We start from the raw sequence: 22,413 nt of genomic DNA, 5'->3' as shown, positions 1-22,413 counted from the left end.
TTATGTCTAAGTGCAGTTAAGGGACAGGAGTACTTGGCTGAAAAACATTTTATTGGCAAATTTAGTGTCATTGAGACCCTTTCCCTGACCAGGATAGATGAAAATACTAGGAAGTAGTTAGCAGAAAGAAATCTCAGCTGAAATTCAGTATTAGCAAAAAGCAAGGGGAGATCTGATTGTATTTTAAAACCTACCATAGTCAACTGTATTAAACTCTATATCACATTCAAAGTACTATTATTTTCAGTGACAGCTCAATCCTACTTATGCTATTACACAAATTTGCTCTCAGTCCACTTATTTGTATTGACCTGCTGGGCATCCTGTTTATTTTTACATCAAGTCCCTAGTAACATGGGAGATTCGTTTCCATTCTGTCTTTTCTGAATTGTGGCCATCCACATTTCATTGCATAAATCCTTTAACTTGTTTATAGAGAAAAAGAGAAGTGTTTCTCATAGTATCAAAGACTATCAGTGAGAAAGGTGCCAAAATGCTTTTAAACTGGAAAAGTCCTGAGTGTGATATGTCTGTGTCCTGTATTATTCGTCTTTCACACACTGAAAAAGGAAATTAAGTTAATGGAAAGTATGTGATATGACAGCAGTTGTTGCTATAATAATATCGCGCATACAAAGAATGTTGCTGAGGAGATTCTTCCATACTATTTTTGAAAGGACTGTCAGTGCAATACCTTTTTTCCAAAGCAAAGGCCAATGATGCAGTATTGCTCTTTTGGGAAAAAAAAAAAGACCATGTTCTTACAGTAGTTATTTGAAACTTTTCCTTGTTTCTGAATTCATTTTGGTATTAATTCAACAGGAAGAATAAACCCATCTCATCTCTGAAAATCTAACATTCTATTTAAGTTCTGACTTCACAGCCAAGTTTAAATGCTTAGTCCTTTCAGTAGCTGTTTATATGAATTTTTAACCTGTTATTTATGTAATATACAATTAAATCACAAGGGCAGTTGAACAGATGAGTAACTTGTATCTCATCCTGATCCCAGTCAAGGATGTAAGTTTTATTTTATGTCCTGATTCTTCAAACTCAGAGGCAGTCACATATACATGAATATCCTCACTTGAAATTCAGGGCAGTATAAAATCTGGCCCTGTGTATGAGCTTGCAGGACCTGACATATACTGAAATCACACAAATGAAATGCAACTCATGTTGAAACGAGACTGAAATCCCGAATCAATTACAGTGTATTGCTCTGTTCTGGCTGCTTTTCCTGATGAACTCCTGAAGTTCAGCTTTCGTCCATTGAAAAAGTTTTTGCTCTAACACCGTTTATTTCTTTATACAAAAATGTTAGTGACACTGAGCTCCTTTGTATAGAACATTTTAAAAGCTAAAGGTAAAAGCCATTAAATATGGTTTTTATCTATCTGCATCTTTTATTCTTTCTCTCTCTCCACCCCGCCCCCCGTATATATAGACACATATATATGCACACACCTTAAAAAATTATATCTTTGTGTGGGCATACACCATATTTCTTGGTTATTCAAATATTTCTTCTTGGTTAACTTTTCTCATTAAACGTGAACATTTGGTCATTCATTTTTTGATTAATTTTAATGTAGGAAGTCTCCAACATCCACTTGCTATAAAGAAGACCAGATGAAAGATGTCCTAGAATTAGGTAAGTTACGTTAAGCTTCGGTTTGGCTTTTGCCATCGTATTCTTCAGAGCAGCTGTAACCAAATCCGTATGAGTTGCTTCTTTTGTAACTCTTAGTTGATTCAGAGTAGTTGCATTTGCTATTAACTTCTTGGGTAAGCCTGTGTAAAGAAGTCATAAGAAGTAATCAAACAAAGGCTGGCTTATGTATTTTTTATCTATCCTTTCTGGCTAAAGAAATATTTTCTTTTTTATTGAGACTTATAACAAGAAAGTGTTAATTGTCATATTGATCACCCTGTGGCACTGAGCTTGCTGGAGGAAGCAATTTTTTTCATCCAACATATTACATACTTTTTTTTCTTTCAGTTGATGTTGAGGATGAAGAAACAACTGGAGAAGTTATTAAGAACTTGGATGTTTCAACACTGTATATGCTTCAAGTAGTATCGAAGCCAATTGATATTTCTCTTGCAAAAGTAAGACTATGATGGTAAATACAAATAGATGTGTGAGAAAGCTGCAACAGATTTCTCTGTGTTGCATGTTTGTGTGTGATTTAACATGTGCTGTATTCATTCCTGAGTATGTTCCTTATTTGGTACTCAGGTGAAAAAGTAATGTAGCGATGCCTGTCCAAAATTCAGAAAAATACCAGAAGAGCATGCGTACCAGAATGCATCAGCCCACTTGAAGCACAGATAATAGCTTTAATTAATGAAGTTTGTATTATTTTAGTAATACCTCTAGTCAGTTATTCATGTACTTATTCTCCAATCCTTTAAATTGACAGTGGTTCAGAACAAGTTTATTATTCCCCTATCACTGTTTCTTCTTTGCTTATCTTCCTTATTTTGAGTAGAGATGGAACCACTAAATACTTTCAATGTTTTCCTTCCCATTCAGACAGAGGGAAAAAAAAACAGGGAAAAGATAGTGAGGGTGTCTTCCAATTTCATTTCTAGATCAAAGAGGTCCGAGTAACTGTACAAACACTGAACAGTCTGTTCTTATTTACTCAAATTTAGAGTGAAAGCAATTTCTTCAGTTTAGCTATTCCTGCTAGTTGGCAGTTGTTCAGGGCCCAGATCTGAATTTGACATATGCTGATATGCCATCCAACGTACAGCAGTCAAACATTTGAGTGACATTTGTCTCATACCAGCAACTTTGACAAGCAAAACAGGCTGCCTTTTCTCCATACTGTGTCTAGCAGGGTCCTTTTCTCCCTAATGTAACCATTAGTAGGCGTTGCTCTTCTAGCTGTTAAATTTAAGGCAATGTTCTGTAATACTTTCATGGGAAACTGTGCCCCAGACGATCTCCATAAACGGTTTCCTATGCTGAGCGGCAAACAGCATTATGAGTTAAAGGAATATTGCAGGAAAAGGAAAAAATTGCTCCTTTTCATTTGAGTGTTGCTATTTACAGTCTGTATAAAACAGAAGAGGGTGGTTATAGTGAGTTAGTCATTACCCTTCCACACTCCTCCTTTCTTTTCTACAAGTTACTGCAAGAAAACATACCCGTGTTTTGGATTTGGTTTTAAAATGAGGACTTTTTTCTTTCTTTTTTTTTTTTTTTAATAGGAATTAAAAAATCTTTTATTCGGCTCTAGTCTTTGTTGCTTCAGTGAAGAATGGAAAATACAGAGTTTTACATTTAATAACATACCACAGTTAAAATATGGCATTGTGCAAAAAAAGGTACTGTAAATTACTTCCTTAAAGTGATCTTTGGTTTTTACACTGAGTTTACAAAGGCTGTGTGTTTCAGCAGTAAAAAAAAAAAAGTCTTCTAAAGACTATTCTCTTTCTTTAACCTCTCTGGTTACCACTGGGTGATGTCACCTTGTCAAGTCTTGGTAGGCAGCTTGAGATGGATGGAATATTTCTGAGGGGAACTTAAAGCAGCTACAGAAAGTGTGCATATGTGTGTGTGTGACGAGGAATTATTCATAGACGGGAAGATAAACCACTTCAGCTGAAAGCTAGTGATGGTAAAAGAATAAAAGGGCATAACTCAAGAGTGGAGTTTAAGAGAAAAAGGATATGTGGGGGCAATGTTTAACAAGATGGAGCTTGATCTGTCTCAAAATGAGGGACATAGCAAGAATTGCCTGCAGTGCCTGGGAAATCGCAAGGAGATTTTTACCTCTTAAAGACATCGGGGACACATGATGAAGCTCATTCCTAAAATAAAAGGGAACAAATGCCCCTGCAGTGCTACTGGGACTGCTGATGGGACCACCTCTTTTGAACCCATGTTTCTGTAATTCTGGACTGCAGCCACAAGATGCCAGCTCCTCCCTAAAACAAGATTTTCATCAATTCCTAGGCATCATCTACCAGTTGGCCCTTACTAAAATCCCCGGCAGGTCCCTGTGGTGACCAGAGCTAGTAAAACCCGCATGCCATGAGTAGAGTCAGCCTGGAAAGCATGTATCCAATCCATTGAAATTTTTGGTGCTAACAGAGATCGCTCTGGTCTGGGGCATTCAGCGGGAGACTCACTCATCTGGTGTCTATCTTATCAGTCTTGCCTAGGCACCTGACTTACAGACTGAGACTGCAGTGCTTCAGTCTGTCCTTCTACTCTGTATGCTGGATGCAGTGCATCAGCCTGGTTTCTTGGCTGGCTGATGAGTAGACTCAGACCAGGGACAACATACAGGGCACAAGATATGTAGCTGCCTCCAAAATCAAACACATTGATCGTAAAAATGCATCCTCCTCAGCTGCAACTCGGTGGTTTTGTCTCTGACCTGTGGGTCTGTACATATGCTCCTGGGATATCCATGCACCAGGTCTCTTCTCTTAAGAGCAAGGATCTGAGGACTACAGTAAATTTGTAGATTCCTCTTTACAAAAGACTCATCAAGCTTCTGTGCTGATGCAGAAAATCTTTATCTGGTACGAGAGAATAGGACCATTATGTACTATAATGAGAGGAAGAGAGGCTTTGGGGCAAGGGCAATGGCTAATAAACATGTCATTAAGATGTTTAATTAACTGGACACCTCTCTGGAAGTTAAGGTAAACTGTGGGTCAGTAGGGATCAGGAAATCTTTCATTTTTTTGCATAATCACAGAACAGAGTTTAAAAAAAAGTTCCTTTGGCATTATAGGTGTCTAGGCATTTTCAGGAAAAAAAAGTGGGAAACACAATACCAGTTATTAACTCTGATTTTCGCTGTCTTGCAAAAACAATAATGCAACAGAGAGCACTACAAATTCATGGATGGAAAGAGAGAGATGAAAGAATGGCTTGAGTTTGAATGGAAGCACATGGCTTGCAAAAGTTTTCACCTGCAACAAACAGTGCAAATTGTTTTGCTAATGGAGTATGCCATTATTCCCCTCAGGGTGGCCCATGTGGAGTACTGGCTGCAGTTCAAGCTTGTGTCCTACAACAGCTTATCTTTGGAGACAGTAACAGGAATAAAGACAGTCGGTAAGTCAGCAATTGACAGCAGAAGTATTTTCCATACAGAAGTAAAAAAATTTTCTCTCTGCTGCAGCCACTCAGGAGCCTTTTGAGTTTGAACTTATTGAATTTCTCTTTGTCTCTGAGAGAGAAAGAAAGTAGCAAATGATTTGCTTGTATTTAATTCCCTTTCAACTGTAGGAATTTAGAGGTTGGTGTTTTATTTGTATAATTACTTGCTTGTGATTAACCCAAGAACCTCTCAAAAAATCCAACAACTTGAACTGAGGCCAATGAAAATTATTTAACCTTGAGATCCCATGGAGATATGATTTCAAAGAAAATGTAATCAAGGTTTGAAAAACCATGGAATTCTTGTAGTTTTTGACACTAAGAATCTAAGGGAGGGTGAAAAATTAAAGTTATAGCTATAATTTTTTTTTCTTGCCACTGTGTTTGATCATTCAGTTAAACTCCTTAATAGAATTTGAATTTAAATTCTGTGTGTATATTTTTTACTTACTTTAAAGGAATATTGTTAGGTATTGCCAGTGTCAAGGAACATTGCTTCGACTGCTATAATATTGACATACTTGTCACTTTGCTAAAGGAACAGAGCTTATTCAATGAAATGCTGGAAAATAATGTCTAAAACAATTAATTTGTTACCAGACTTCTTGTATTTTCCTTTTGTTTTCAATAAGAAATTAAGTCCATTACAAAAGAAAAATTTCACAAATATTTCTCTGCTTTATAGGTACAATTTGTTGAATAGGGATAACAGTATTTTACTGGTTTACTCTGCCACTACCTTGTGTTATTTGTGGGTGATACACTAGACCCCAATTTAGTCAGAAGAAAAGCTTTCATGCTGAGATTTTTCGTAGACTTCATTACCTTACAATGTAAAACTGTTCATCATGTATAAGAATCTGGCCTTAAATATACACTTTTCTGCTTGGACCTGTTTAGGAAAGCAACAGGATCTCTGTTGATTTTCCTTAATTTTGTCTGACTGGGGCTTAATGTAAATTCATTGTTTGGGCTGTTTTCATCAATAATGGAAAGAAACACGCACCTGTAGAACATCATTATTTGTCTTCAGGACCCAGGAAGGGAAATGACAGTTAATCAAAGGATTACCAGGCCCTAGGGGGTCACACAGGTGCCCAGCTCTAGGAGTACTAGTGGGTAGGCAGTCCTGGTTTGAGACACCTAGTAAGCCATCAGAAGTGTTGAATACCGGGCTTACAGTCTAAATACAATACTTAAAGTTTCACTGTTACTACTGCTACTATTTCTGTTTCTAGTTATTATTGGCACTGATTGCTTGTGGACCCCAAGACAAGGGCCAAATAAACAAGTTGCTATGAATTCATCACTTGAAAATTGCTTGTTCCTTGAAGTCACTTAAATGCAATTAGCATGGACTGATAAAGAGAGAGAGTCAGTGCAGAGTGTAATGTCAAGTTAATTCTACAATGTTATACAGTTTTGTTTTTTCTTCTTCTGTTCAGTTCTTTCAGTACATCACATCTGTCTGTGATTCATATCAAGACCCTACTGTTCAGGACACACTTTTTAAAAGTGCAAAAATTAGCTAGCAAAACTTTATTATTCTAATTCCAAATATAGTGACAGTAGACTTTTCAAGACAGAATGAGGCTCCTGTCCACGTAAAAGAAAAAAATGAGAAACTTCCAAGGAAGAAAATCGGTACTTATTTAGATTTTATGACCGAGAATCTCCACAGAATTCACTGAAAACCAAGAATTTGTTTCAGCTGGGAAGACAGCCTTTGATCATCTGCTCCTTGGTCTTAAAACCAAGAATTTGTTTCAGCTGGGAAGAGAGCCTTTGATCATCTGCTCCTTGGTCCCTTTGAGTCTCAGGTCATCCTTAGTAAAAATAGAGATGTTGAACTTTTCCTCTTTAAACATGGTTCAGTGATCGTAAATGTCATAAAATTATGTGGCACCCAAATAAGTCTATTGAGGCTAGATTGTTTAAACTGTAAGTGTCCCAACTCATGCCAGCTACAACCTATCCTGTTTACTCGGCAATACTTGCCTCTCCTATTTTTACCCTCCTATTATGCACATGGTTTTAAAAGATTTTGTTTTATTTGTGAGATAAACATTTTTCTTATGATGTGTTTGCCATGGGCAGAAACTCTTAGGCAGGCAGAAAGAAAGGGAAGTCTCAGAGCTTGAAATAAGAGGATTAATATTCCTTTCTGATTCTAACCTGAATTTTCAAATTATTAGCCACTTTACAGCAAGTGTTTGACTTCAGGCTTCTTTGACGTTTAAGAAATAATTATCATGTCTCCTTTTTACTCTGTTGCCTCTCTCAGACATGTAAATTAGTTGCTATGCTTCCCACAAATTTCTGAGTGTCTGTATTAGAACACAGGCAGAGATAAGAGAAGGTTGGGATTATATTTTTTTACTTGAAAACTCTCACCAATTATTTCCCATACCTCACATCCTTCAGAGTGGGAAACATTCTCTAAGTGAACATTATATTCAAAGCAGACATTGAACTTGAAAATCTCTTTAATTTTTTTATGTTTGATGTTTCTAGTTTAGTCTTTTGAATTACTAGATTTTTACTCAAATGCTGGAAACAGGTTTTGATATCATCTCCCATACTGGTGACAATCTAAGACTGATAATGTCTGAATTTCAAAGACTGCCATTCTTGAAGCCACTAGAGAAAATTCCAGTTCTGTACTTCCCAGGGGCATGGATCTGTTATCTACTTCTTCAGGCTCATGGATGTTGGGTTATATTCTTAAATCTGTCAGTTTTCCATTAGGTGACTTTTGGCCTCCTGATACTTTATTTCTCCATTCACATCTTGGAAGTTAGAATAACAGGAGGGATTAGAAGACTTCACAAAACACAGTTTGTAGGAAATGTGTTGATAGTGTTGCTTACATGTTTGGGATCAATAGACTGCTGTAAACGTAGAATCATAGAATAACAGAATGGTTTGGTTGGAAGGAATCTTAAAGATCATCTAGTTCCACCCCCCCTGCCATGGGCAGGGAGACTGTCCACTAGACATTCTGTAATTTTGCACATAATTGTGTAAGTTCCAAGCTAAGCGTTTAAGTGAAAATATTTCAGAAACAGTGGGGCTCCACAGACCGATACTGATTCAGTTACTGTGATGTTTTAGGTCACCACTTTGGGGCATACCTTATTAAAAAAATGCAAACATAGTTTTTATCGCAGATGATACTTCAGATAAAGTTTAGTAGTAGGTAAGAACATTATGGTGTAGATTTGTTGACAAGAGTTAAGACATAAAAACTTAAGAAAGAAATTAAATATGAAGGCCTTTATAAACTAAAAATCATATTTGATATATAAACCAATCCTGTTACAGAGTATTAAAACAATTTATTATAGCTTTAAAGATGAATTAGCTTCTCTTGTCCATTATTTGCCAATACAGTATTGTCCCCTAAAGTACATTTACCTGGTTTTGTCCAGTAAATTATAAGTATGTGTTCTGAAAGAGCATCCACTATTTCTTTTAGAAGATTAGTTTTCAGGTTGTGATTATAGATCTGTGCATAATCAGTTCCTGTTGTTGATTATACCTTATTTAGTCTTTTCTTGATTTTGGTCCATTGCTTTTAATGATAATAATAGTTTTTGTTTAACTATATCTTATAAATCAGACACCATTTTAGGATTAATCTCCTAGAAGCGGAGATTGTGCATTTAATCTCTTAGATTCACCTGTATTACAAGGGTATTGTCATAGAACATACAGACATTCTAGCAAGCTTACAATTGCTTAGCTTAAGTACCCATAACAGCAGTTGAACCATCATTATAAGCAACATAAGCTCATCCAGATCCCCTAAATGCAACACACTACTGTTAATACTTGTCCTAGGTGAATTAACTTCCCTCAAATTTCTGTTTTGCTTCTGACTTCAAAAGGACCTACCCACAGTGCCCAGTTTTACTAGCAATCTAAAGAGGTGGTTGCTCTAGATACAGCTCTATTCGCTTTATCTGATCATCTTCAGTAAGATCCAAGGTACCTTCTTGAATGCCTAAAATGAGATTTAAGGTGGTTCACCTCAAAGAATGGTTCCTGAAAGCCCATATTCCAGTGATGACTTCAGCTGCATCTCCCTCTTTAGAGCTCTTTAGGTACTGAACAGCAGCACCACATCCTCCTATCACCTGTTCAGTCCAGTGCAGGGGAGTCTTCATATTGTGTGCACAGTGAGTGCTCTCATGGCATTTCATTCAGATCACAGCATCACAGAATGGTCAGGGTTGGAAGGGACCTTCAGAGATCATCTAGTCCAATCCCCCTGCCAAAGCAGGGTCAGCTACAGCAAGTTGCACAGGAACGTGTCCAGGCAGGTTTTGAATATCTCCAGAGAAGGAGACTCCACAAACTCTCTGGGCAGCCTGTGCCAGTGCTCTGCCATCCTCAAAGTACAGAAGTTCTTCCTCATATTAAAATGAAACTTTCTGAGTTTCAGCTTGTGCCCGTTGCCCCTTAACCTGTCGCTGGGCACCACTGAAAAGAGTCTGACCCCATCCTCTTGACATCCACCCTTAAGGTATTTATAAGTATGAGATCCCCTCTCAGTCTTCTCTTCTCCAGGTTGAACAGACCCTGTTCCCTCAACCTTTCCTCGTAAGGGAGATACTTCAGTCCCCTGATCATCTTCAGTAGTTCCTTATCTTTCTTGACCTGGGGAGCCCAGAACTGGACACAGTACTCCAGATGTGGCCTCCTCAGAGAAGGGTCAGATTTAACTGCACTTTTATATCCGGTATGTCTTCTCAGTAGCAATACTAGCTCCCTGTTCAACTCAGCATTTTTTTGAGTTGGCCATCCAAGTTGTCTCTATAGAAGGAAATGAGATACCTAAATGATAATTTTCTAAGGCAAATTGCCGGAACCTCATTATTAGACATTACAACACCTAAACAGTGTCTAAAAAAAGCTTTTGTTCTTTTATCTACAAACCTGCTATGACTCTGTATGTACTCTAATTGGGGCAGTTTGCCCTCTAATGAGTAAGCTTCCCAATACACATTTTGGTGCTTGTCTGTTTCTTGCATTTCCTGGACTGCAGTTGTCTTCAGCCTTCAGAAGTTCACAGGACCAAATGCCTCTCCATGGCTATTGCAGACATACTGTGGCGTGCAGGAGGCAACGAAAAAGCAATTGTGGCACTGTAAGTAGGAGAAGCAGTTTTAATTGTTGTACAATGCGCCTATACTTGTGTCTGTTATATATATACATAGATTAAAAAATGGAAGTTTTGTAAGATGTATTTATGCAATCTAAAATGGCTTAGGGAGAAAAGCACAGTGTCATTTCTGCTGTCCCAGTAGCTGGGACGGAATAGTCAAACTCTTTGAAATTGCTGTGAATGTCATTGAGGCTAGGATTCCTTCCAAATGTTTACCAAGAGTTATTTTTCCAGATGCAGCATTTTACTGCAACAATTTCATATTGCAGGATATTCTGTTATGGCTGGGATTAATTTCCTTTTACTGTACCTGCCTACTAGTTACCTAGTTTATGCTATGCAATTAGGCTGCTTGTATACAAGACATCAAACTTTTAGATCACTAGCTTTGGCTGTACTGGATCCTACATGATATTTTTAAGTGAGCCAGGTTTTGTGAGAATAGGTCATTTCTTTTATTAAATCAACTAAGATAGCTGAAAAATACAGAGATACTTTTGGGCACAGAAGTCCTTCTTCAAACCTGAAATAGAAGCAGCAAATTCAAAGACATTTCAGATGATATTTTGCATATTTTGCATCTATAAAATGCTTCCTCTGTGATGGTATCGTACATATGTTCTTCTGCTTGTTTTAATGTCACTGCTTTAATATTCTTTTCCAATAAAAACTGTCATTAACATATTAAAGCTATATTTATCCTCTTTCTGTGTAGAGAAACTTGTAATTCGTATTAAATAGACTGAGAGCACAGCACAGCTAAAGTATATGCTTCACTGATAAAAGTTTGTTTTATATGTAACATGAACTTATTATGCAAGAGGTTCTTTTTTAAAAAAGTGGTTAAAAATAATAATACAAAAACTTTGGTTCATCATTCAGTTCATATAACATGTTGATTTCTCTTTAATGTCATTTTGTTACTTTTAACATGAGCTTTGGTTTTGTCTGAATGTCCTCTTCAGGCCCTCAGGAAGACAGCAGTTCACTCCCATAGGAAAATACAAGGCAGATGGAATCTTAGAAACTGTAAGGCTCTGTGTAACTCACAGTAACATTCTCCATTTATCTTCTTTCTAGCTTTTCTTATTTTGGTACAATGAATCTGATTTCCATTGCTCTCTTTTTTTTTTTTTTTTAAAATATCTTTTATGTCAAGTTAGTTAGTTGTGATCCAAAAACCAATCGGAAATAACAAAATCCTGTAGTCTGTCTGGCTCTGTCGTCCCAGTCTCTGTGGGCAACTGGGCTCTCTGAAGTCCTTTTTGTTCCGTCTGCCTTTCAAACTTATAAAGTGTGCCTGCTTTTATAGATATGCAGTAAAAGTGAAAGTGGATCCTTTCAAGTTGACCAACATGGCTGTGAGCATCAAAAGGCAGTATTTTCTTCTTGTCTTACACAGAATTCGTTGCCTTTTCTTTTTTTCTCCAGAAGCTCCAAATGGCAAAATACTTTCCAGTTATGCCTTATTTCCATCTGAAGCGCTCACATGGCTTTGCAAACAGTGATACCATAAGCCAGGCTTTAGCGGTTGAAGGAAATATTACTGTCCTCCTCAATGGAGGAATGGATGTGTCAACAACTTTTCAGAATTAGACAGTTTTTGGAACAACTGGAAATGAAAACCTATATAAATAGGGTGAATGCAGCAGAAAACCTTGACTATAATAAGCTCTTCCAAGAGACAAGACAGATTATTTAATTAACATGTTAACATAATTCTGAGCTGCCGGCTATTTCAGAGTGCAACTAACACCATTATGCTGCCTCTAAGTACTGCTTATCAAAGGTCATGTGGACATAGCCATAGTGAAAATGTGATAGAAAGGAATATAATCCAGACCACCTGATCTTTCCTCACACAGTATCAGCAAGACCATAATTTCTGTGAAAGCTGAAGATGGAAAAATAGACGTAAAGGCCTGGATCTGTGAACTCTTCTGAACTTCATGTTAAATAGGCGTGTTCATGGGAGTATTCTCTGAGTATGATAAGAAATGCCTTGATACATGCCTGCTATAGATGGCTCACCACATAGGTACAAACTCCTGAGCTACTTGCCTGTTCTATGTCTTCTAAAGTTGCACTATTCCTATGTTTGTTCTAGAAATTGTTTTTTATTGCATAAACAATGATTAAAATTGAATCAAACTGTCTGTTCAACAAACTTAAAAACAACACTAATCAGTATTTAAAAATTCAGAATGTACGAAGTGCTGGTACAGTATTGTACTAAGTAACAACAGCAAGAGGTAGATTTCATTAGATCTTTATTCCATTTTGTTAATTCAAATCTTTCCAGTCAGATTTAAAGTTTTGGCTACTTTAGTTCAGCTTTCAGGTTATAAAAATGAGTTGTTATTGTTTCAGTTACTTTTTTTTTTGTCTTACATTTCTTCCCAGCTAATACTACATAGTGCCACGAGATATGAAGATCTGACTGTATTTCTTCAGCAGAATATTCACCAGGTACTGTGTATAGAGAAGATACTAAACCTGTTATAGTTCAGCTGCCGGTCTTGCTGTATTTACCAGTCTCATATGATGTCTTCTGAACATTGTTTCAAATGCTATATGGACGCATCTTGCATTTTAACAAACAAAGCAACAAATTCATTTTTAACACCAATGAGTACAATTCTTTCTGCTTTCAGTTCAATTTGCATTTCTTTAGGATTGGGCAAAAAAGGCAAAAAACAAAATAGTAACAGTCCTTTTCTTTTTCAGTTTGAAATTGGTCCCTATGGGTGCATCCTTCTGACTGTGTCTGTCATCTTATCAAGATCTATCAATCTGTGAGTATCTTTGTATCCCTGTTTCATAAACTGCAAAGCCAACAAGCTATCCAAAGTGAGGAAACAACCGTGACGTACTTAAGTCTCTGGCCTTTTTAATCTAGCCTGATGTTTACTCTGATAAATATAGGGAAGTTATGCAGATTTACTGATCTAATCTTGGCTTTTTTTGTTGTACACTTACACACTTGTGCATATATATATGTTGTTGAAGTGGCAGTGATCAGTTCACCGTATCTGATATAAATGACTCCATCTAAACATTAGGCATCACATTTAAGGTAGTTGCCTACGCTCCGTGTCTTGACAGCTGAAAGCAAGACTCATTTAGAAGATTATTGATTTCACATACCTTAGGTATCTGTCTTAGGTAGGGATGAATAACTTGCTCGTGATGCCCCAATCTCTTCGTCAATGATAATGATAAAAAAAGACTAGTATAAAATGGATTAGGTTTTTAGATGGTTATAAGTAAGGTATGACAAATCTGGTCTCAGTTTATTGATGTAGTAAATGTGCTGAGCTCTAAGAGGTAGTCATTATAGCCTCTTTTAAAAACTCACTGAGGCTTGCCCAAGCACAGTTGCAGTTAATTGTGCTTTTATACAGATTAAAGGTATTTCTGTGGTACTGTGAATATCCAAGTTGGTCAGAATATAAAAACTTTCTTCATTTTGTCAAATTCCACTTTTATAAAAATCTAGAGTTATCTGCAAGTGAAAAGAACTATTCCCTGACAACTTGCAATAACAACTGACATGAAGAGAGCAGCTGCACTTGAAAGCAGCACGGGTTTGATTTATGTAAGCTTTTATTTCTTACATCTCTGCATTGTCTTCAGAATAAATAGCAACTTCGTTCAAATTTGTGATATGCATTCAGTTGCTCACCTACTGAGATTCCTACAAGTGTTTACAGATTGTTTTTTTCTTATTTTGTTATCATTTCTTCCTTTCTTTTGGTACAGCAGCACTACAGGGCATTGGCTTAACTCCACTTTTGCACTCTAACACAAATGATGTGATAATTTTATAGCATATGTCATTTATTCTTATTTTTCTGAGCTAGTAACAGCAGAGGGTCCAGATCATAAAGGTATTTCAGCAAGTAATGATATATTTGACATTTGGTAGGATCATCAAAAGTAGCAATGTTCCTAATTGCTACTGATTGCATTGCTTTCCTTCCTATAAAATGGTAAACTTTCTTTAATAATATAAGCAAGGAGTTTATTTTTCCCATCACCTCTCAATTCTTAACAGATGGATTATGACAAGGCCAATCAATCATCTGTGTTTGTATTTGGGGGAGCCAAGTGTCTAAAGCGAACGTGAAAATTCCTTACGGTGCCTATTTGCATTTTTACGTATCTAAATATTTGTATGGTTCTGGTCCACAATGTCAGAATTGTTTATAAAACGTAGCTCTATTTCAAGGAAGATTTATGACTTTCTCACAGAACTTCATCTTGAAGTACCGTTACTCTTCTAGCTTGGCACTGTGTAATACATTGCATTGGTACTTATCTTTTGTTTATAAGAAACAGGAGTTTTTCTCTGTCACTAGATACAGTAGAATGTGTTTTCAGACCTTTCCATAAATTTTTTTAGAAGTGCAAACTAAATTTTGTTTATATAATTTTCAGTAATAGATTTGAATGGCTATGTCCTAGTACTTCTCTTAGGATATTACAAATATCAAGACAAATACCTCACTGCTCATATCACCAAGAAATATGTACCATTTAGTGAGTGTTACAAGCATTGTAAGTAATTATTTACATAACTGACATAGTTCTGTATGAATAGTTGAAGGCAAATAAGAGTTGTTTTAGGTAATGGAATTTTCATCCAGTGATAGAGCTCCCTGGGATTTTTTTTGTCTCAGTTTTTTAACAGAAAATCAGTGGGATTAAAAAAAAAAACAACTCCATGGAAGTTTCAATTGTCCTGATTTTTGTGTGCATATTCTATTGAAAAATCTAGATAGATTATTTAATTTTAGTTGAGAAGTTAATATAGTTCCTCAAATCATGTTGAAAAGCTTCCGTTTGGATCAGTTCTTCACCACGTGCCCACAACGCTGGCGCTCTGTAGTCCATTGGTAAATAATTGGTATTTCTTGTAAGCAAGTTGAAGACTAAGGATGAAATAGTCTTGAACTGTGGTTATTATTAAACAGCAACGTTGTGTAAAATGCAGAGGTATGTCCAGTGAAACCAAACCAAAGAATTTACGTTTGGTTAAACAAAGAGATTGATTGATTCATTTTGATTAATGAATATTGAATTGTTTCTTTCAATCAGAAATATTCTCCCCAAAGTTTTCTGTTCCATGAATAATTGCAGTATTTATTGAAGCTTTCACTTCAGGATATAATTAGAAGAAAATAATAATACCTTATTTTATACAGTGGGGAAGCATTAATTACAAGTTAAAAGGCAGAGCACTGAATGTGGACTAAATGGTGAGGTTGATTAATTGCAGGATAAGTACCACTCTACCAAGACCTGTGCAGTTCAGCCCATCCAGACTGATCTTGAAGGAGTGCAGGATAATGAGACCATAAAGCTTACAGACTTCCTCAAAGCAGTCACATCTGTGGACAGATGCTTCCCATGTCTGTGCAGATGGAAGATGTCATGCAGTTGTGACCATGCCACGTAACTGAGGAATGATAGCTCCAGTAGTTGAAGAAAGGTGAGGAGAATTGCTGTGGGCAATGCCTATCTTTTTTCTTTGATTTTGGAGGGAGAACTACTAGCTAAGACTCCTACTTCTTAGATGTTTGTTATTTTGAGGGTAATGATCTATCTTACTTGTCTTTATCTACTTTCTATGACAATATTTGCATCTAGGCTTCCTTTATGCTCAAAAAAGAGAAAAAGATCATGATTTATTTAACTTCTTTTGAATGTCTAGCTTAAAATGAGATAAATCATCTCCTGAAATACTTACTTATCTCCCCTATATAAAAAGAAAATCTGAATGACCTACTCATATAGAGGCTTTACAGTGTAAACATCAAGTGATAAAATGAATTCTGTCTTAGAGTGACTGGTCAATAAAATGAGAGATGAAATTCAGTGTTAATAATGCAAAGCGTTATACTTGATGAAAAAACAGTCTCAACTATACTTCTTAGTGAAGGGCTTTAAATAAAAAAGGATAGAAATTCTGGCACCACTGCTAGTAATTTAGTTATCTGAACATATCAGTTCAATTTTCTATAATTGACAAAAAAGAAATAATGTGTTGGGAGTTATGGTGATAACAAATGAGAACAGAATAAAAACATGGATATATCTTTGTATAAATATGTGATCTTCTCATGTCTTTATCCTGCATGTAGTCTTGTCTCCCCAGGTCAGTAAAGATGTATTAGAAATAGAATACACTGGAAGACAAAAGCAAAATTTCCTTTTAGTGTGGACTAGCTTCTGCGTGAGGACAGATGAAATCTTTCCTCTTTGGCATTGAAAAGGCATAACTTGGATGTGATAAAAATTTAGACATCCATGATAAAGTTGAATAAGGAGTGATTATGCATTATTTCTCAGAGTACAGAAACTTGAGGGCTGTCATGGAAATGTTCAGGCTTCGGTTTTAAAACAAACCACAGTACTTTTTTTCCCACAGCATAAGTAACTTTCAATACTGGGAGATGAGGAGGCCAAAAGTATGAAATGGTTCAAATAAATTTAGATGAATTACTGGAATGGACATGCTTCAGTGCCTTTAAACCCACTTGTCTAAATGTAATCTCCATGTGCCCTGTTTTTATGTTCTGCCTTGATATTTGCTACTGCTGCTGCTGACTGGAAGCTAGGATAGGCTGACTTTTGGTCTTACTCCATGATTTTTACATTGTTACTGATTTTTCTTGTAAACAGAAATTTCAGATTTCAGCCAGGTCTATCGGGTGGTTGTCCTAAATCACCAACAACCTAAGTATTTTTATTTAACGGGAATGCGTGCCAGGAAATGCAGAGTTTTGCACTGCTTTATAGATTTTAGTAATGACTTTATCATACTCCATGCACTAATGATCATCACTGGTAGAACTGATAACAAATGGCCAAAGAGGAGTGAGAATTCCTGAGGAAGTTGCTGAGAACGTGGTGTTGCTTCTGGTACAGGAAGGAATGCTAGTCACTAACAATTGTAGCCTCTTTTTTTTTTTACAACCAGTGAAAAATTAAAAAATAGTGAGCATATTGTACTAGCTCAGGGGACTAATCTTCCTGAATGTGGAAAATGTGTACTAAAATCTTCATGTTGTTAAGAACTACAAGTCATTTTCCATGTACCTGGGAGAGACTGAGCTTAAAGGTGGGCTGCAAGCCCCTGCGTGGACCTCACTGTTACATCCAAGAATGGCACATCGCATGTAGGAAAGTTATGAATACTCAGGAGTGGTTTACACTGATCCATAATGGCAGCTTCAGTAAACCCCACAGTCTTACTGAAGTTACAACATATACTGGAACGGCAGCACAAGCTTTGTCTGCCAGATGGTGTCTTATCACCTCTAACACTTGGCACCTTCCTCACTGTGCTTACTCATGCAAAACCATTGCTTTATTAGGATGTGGCTGATTCTGATCCATTCATTGAAAAGCCTTCTTTAAATTTCAGCTTCTTACCAACCAGTCACACTGTCTGTTTTCATTGCCATATTTTTCTTAATCAGTGCAATAACTTTATTGCATAAAACCATCATTACTAGAACCTATTATAGCAAAGAACATATTGAATGAGAAAATTCCTTAGGTTAAATTCCTTTGTGGAAAAGCGGTGTATTGCCATTTTCAGGCTACCTGGAGAAAAAAAATAGAGCCTCATCTGAAACACAGACTCATTGCGTTACTCACAAATTTGCTGACCAATAGAAAAAAAACACCAGTGTTTGCAATCTCTTTTGTTGACTTAGGGATCCTTTATCACTTACTGGTAGCAGATCACTAATGTAATTCTGCAGTCAGCACTGGTCATTTGGGTATCTTTTCAATTTTTTCTCTGAAGTGGTTGTGTGACAGTAAAGAAAACAATAACTTTGTCTGTGGGAAGAAAAAAGGAGAGTGATTTTGCAAGTTAACAGGAGGCTCTGTACTTCATTAAGGTTGACCACATATAAACCTAGGAAATTGCGCATCAACACGTTTTTCCGTATTGTGATCCCACAACTCTAATAACTATCCTTCTGTAGTGTTTACTGGTCCAGAAATGTGTCCAGCCCTGTTTCTTTTTTTTTTTTTCTCAAAAACCAATGCCTTTTTATTAAATAGAAAAAAATCACATTTTGATTCCTTATCAGTTTAAGACTTCTCACACCAAATAAGTCTGCCCTTAGTTATAGTTATTACTAATTTATCTAGTTCTCTGAAATCTTCTATCAATTATCAATTTTTTACTAAGAGGAATCATATGATTAAAACTGAGTTGTTCTGTGCCCTTGAGCACTTATTCTTCATTCCTGTGGAACCATTTTACTGAACTAGGGAAGTTAAATTTCCTTCACCTTTCATTCTAATCCATCCTCGAAATAAACACACACAAGCATCAAATTATGTTAATAGCTGTTCAGTGTACCTATTCCATCTCAAAAAATATCCTTCCCTTAATAAATGAAGCTGAACTGCACTTGGCGTGTTATAGGGGAGAGAAGTTTTGACTTGTTCGAACTTCATATGAGAGCAAAGCCTGATCAGATAGGCTAAAAGACCAGTGGCTACAATCCCTTTCTGGCTATGCAGAGCATCTGACTTCAGTGTTTATAGAACTAGTGTACCTTCCTGAATTGCTAACCTGCTCATCTAAGGAATCTGGTTTTCAAGTGCTCTGAGGATGTTGGACCAACTATGTACTGTTGTCATTATTATGCCTCATACTATGCTCAAATATATCCATTTGTCAACTTGGTTTTACTTCTGTAATTATTTATCTGGTTGCAAACCAACGTACAGGGCAAACAGATGTGTTCATCTTCGTTTCACACAGGAGAAAGTTGTCTCAGATTTGCTGCAGGATAAGAGTATGTATACATACCATTACTAGGTATTACACACTCTACCTGGCCTCAAGATCAGTTTTTTGCCCATAGCCACACAATTCCTACTCTACGGAGTTTTCTTAGAACAGGAGGGACATGTGACAAATGGGAAGCAGAAGTCTGTGGGAACGGATTTATCAAAGAGCTTCCAGATATGTATAATTTGTTGGGCATGTGCTATAAGCATATAAGCACATCGTTTTACTGTGGTCAGAACGAGGTGCCACGAATCAGAGAAGAAATGTAAAATGACTACTGAACTTCGGCATCTCTAGCCATGTTGTTACCTGCCTTTCAGACATGATTTGCTGGTCCATTGTCACTAGGATTATTTCATGTTGCTGCAAGGACAGAATAAGCACTCTTAATTAACCATACTCTTCATTATGATAACTAATCTTAAATGACCATATTAAAATTCGAAAATGTTAGTGCAGTTAAAACATATCGAAAGCCAATCTCTGGGAAGACAAGTTTTTATTGAGATGTGTAACAATATAATCATCATTGTAAGAGTGTGCATCAAGACATTTTTTTTCTGTATCCTTTTCTATATCCTTTCTGCATCCTTTTCTGTATCATTTATTGTGAAATAACCCTGATTCTGACATATTACTTCACTTTTAAACTCTTTCAGTCACATAGGACATTGAAAAAGAAAGTGATGTTCTGTTGGAGCATGAATTGCGGGTAGAACAATGGGTCCTCCACCCTCAATCCATTTTCCTTAACAGACACCTTTTCCTGTCTCAGAGCCAATCTGTAATTTTGAGTTCCCCTAAAATGCACCTATTCTCCTCATGCTATTTGGCTGGTGAAGAAAGGCTTTCTGTGAAATGACCATTTGGCTTGTCCAATGATAATAGCAATTACAACTTCACATAAAACATCCAACCACATGGGGCATACTGAGTTATTGATGGAAATGTATTTTCTATGAGCCAGTTTTCTGGGAAAACTCTTTCAGAGTTAGTTCTCCCCCCACTTGAGAATGCCTGGAAAGCCAACAGCAAGGGGAAATTACGTGTGTGAGCGGTTTTCACTCAGTGTTTACAATTATGTAATATAAATACATGTCATCATGTATTTTACAGCTTAGTCTTTTGGTGTTTGAAAAAGATAGGGAAGCAGCTATTTTTAAAGGGAAACAGCTGTCAATTACGTTACAGTGCTAAAAACAAGCAGCTTGACCCAAGTGAAAAATCCATATTTGAGAGTCTCAGACCTCTCCAAGACTCATTTGTGATTTTACAACATGGAGGAAGCATGAGATTAGATTTACCAAGAAGAGTAGGAGGAGACCAAATAGGAGAGTTTGTGTGGGATCCAGTCCTTGGTAGGGAAGAATTGAGTCCTTGTTTGTTTGGGTAAGTGAACTACTGTACCTCCTGCTTGATAGGTTGCTTGCAATTCATAATCTTCAGGATCTTCCTTGTCTTTAAGGCTCTGTTATGTGAATTGGACAGAGGCCCTTCTAGCTAGAATGTTCACTGGGCAAGAATTGCTTGCTACATTAATAACTATATTAATAAATGTAGAACCTTAATGAAGCACAGATTGCAGCTTCAGCTGCTAAGAGGCAATAAAGAAGGGATTTGCTTGAAATAAGTTAATGTTTTTCACTCAAAGAAAGACAAGACAGGGATAATTGAGGTAGCCTTAGCAATGTTTGAAGGAGGATGTGAGACCAAAATTTGAAGCTACGATATTTATATTCTTTCAAAAGTGGATATGCAGTGCGTGAATATATCGATGCATGAATTATCACCTTATAACACGTGAGAAAGAGGGGACCCAGAGACAAAAGAATAAAGCTAGAGATAATGGTAGAATGGGATTTTGAAGGCAAGATACAGGAAAGGAGAGTAGGATCTGACATAACACAAATATGTAGGCATCTGTCAATTAAGATCTAAAGATAAGGAAGCTATACAGTCTGCTAGAAATGTGACCTAGGTGGAAACATGACCACAAAGGCAAAGAAGGGGAAGAGTTGAATTAGATTTGAAGAATACTGCACTGAAGAGCAATGAAAAAAGGTTAGTGGTAAAGGGAACTGAAAAAGGGAAGAATCAAGAAGACAAAGAGGTCGTTATAATGATTTGGTTTGACATCTTGCTAGGTGAAGGACTGGTATATTTGGAAGTAATGGGAAAAAAAAAAGGGGGTAAAAAACCTAGGGTTTGCACAAAGAATGGAGCGAGACATGTGACTGTTGTCTCCCTGTTAAGAAAATCCAGGAAGCCTCTCACCAGCATGGGTCCACAGAACAGAAAAATGGATTATATACTGGGTGACAGAAAATTTGGTGTGAATATGCAACAGGAAGATTTCTTATGTAAACAGAGGAAAAAAATCCAGGTTGTTCCCTGACACAAGTTCCTTCTAGAACAGATCAGGATAAATCATAAAGCTGAGGAATGTACCTGAAGAGAAGCACGCTTATTAGCTCAGTCTCTGGAGAGTTTTCTGATCTCTAAAGAAAGAGTGCAAAGGAATGCAAAAAGTGTGGTGAGTGACAAATAGCTCTAGCCCTACTGGTCTGACTCTTGGTGTTGGAAAATAATCACAGAAATAACGTGATTCAGATGAGGTCAGACCCAGACCTTGAGTCACAGAAATTAAACAACATGCAATTTCCTTATCAGATCAATAAAAAGATATCAGGAAAAGATACCAGGAAAAGATACGAAGTTTCTGTGTGGAGTGGATGTGCTGACATTAAGAATAATGTAAAGAATGCTCCAAATCTAAATTAATATTCTGCCTTACATTTCAGTAAGGAGAACAACATGGTGCAAACTCAGGATGGATGATTGGAGTCTATGCATAGAAATTAAAATAATTTTTTGGTAGAACTGAACCTGAAAAAGTGGTGGCTACACAACATGAAAGGAAAAATAAACCAGATATCTTTTTGCCCACATCTCATTCCTGAACTTATGCAAGAGTTTCTAAGTTTTGTCATACCATACCACTTGCCCCATTAAAACCTACAGTAACCTTGCATCTCAGATGCAGTAAGTCTGGAGAAGTGATGCTCCTCATCCTGAAATACTGAAATAACTTGCATCTAAAATCACAGATACAATGACAATGATGCTTAATACCTTTTCACAATAGAGGTCACCATGTAACTGTGCAATAGCAAACAGTGCTTACATTTAAGAAAGTTGGAAAAGCAGATGTCACCATTTAAGGCTGGGCCAGCTCTTAAAATAGGCGGCAGACGCTCTCTGTTATCCCCCTCCCTCCCCCTGGGAGGG

At 36.8% G+C, this 22,413-nt stretch overlaps 1 protein-coding gene across 1 annotated transcript in view; it reads left to right on the top strand.

The window, feature by feature from the left end:
• Nucleotides 1-1,595: 1,595 nt before the first annotated feature.
• Nucleotides 1,596-22,413, top strand: part of FAM188B (family with sequence similarity 188, member B) — a gene marked incomplete at its 5' end in the record, with an annotated part of 54,353 nt that continues 33,535 nt past the window's right edge. Inside the window, 8 exons of the mRNA XM_009708795.1 lie at nt 1,596-1,654; nt 2,003-2,112; nt 3,223-3,339; nt 4,998-5,086; nt 10,182-10,283; nt 11,267-11,330; nt 12,705-12,770; nt 13,029-13,096. Of these exons, the coding sequence (XP_009707097.1) occupies nt 1,596-1,654; nt 2,003-2,112; nt 3,223-3,339; nt 4,998-5,086; nt 10,182-10,283; nt 11,267-11,330; nt 12,705-12,770; nt 13,029-13,096 (675 nt within the window). The remainder of the gene's footprint in view (nt 1,655-2,002; nt 2,113-3,222; nt 3,340-4,997; nt 5,087-10,181; nt 10,284-11,266; nt 11,331-12,704; nt 12,771-13,028; nt 13,097-22,413) is intronic.

The sequence above is a fragment of the Cariama cristata genome, unplaced genomic scaffold (genome assembly GCF_000690535.1).
Source record: "Cariama cristata isolate BGI_N322 unplaced genomic scaffold, ASM69053v1 scaffold351, whole genome shotgun sequence".
Taxonomy (NCBI): Eukaryota; Metazoa; Chordata; class Aves; order Cariamiformes; family Cariamidae; genus Cariama; species Cariama cristata.
The sequence above is the reverse complement of the archived record's forward strand: the minus strand, read 5'-3'. Positions and strand labels throughout refer to the sequence as shown.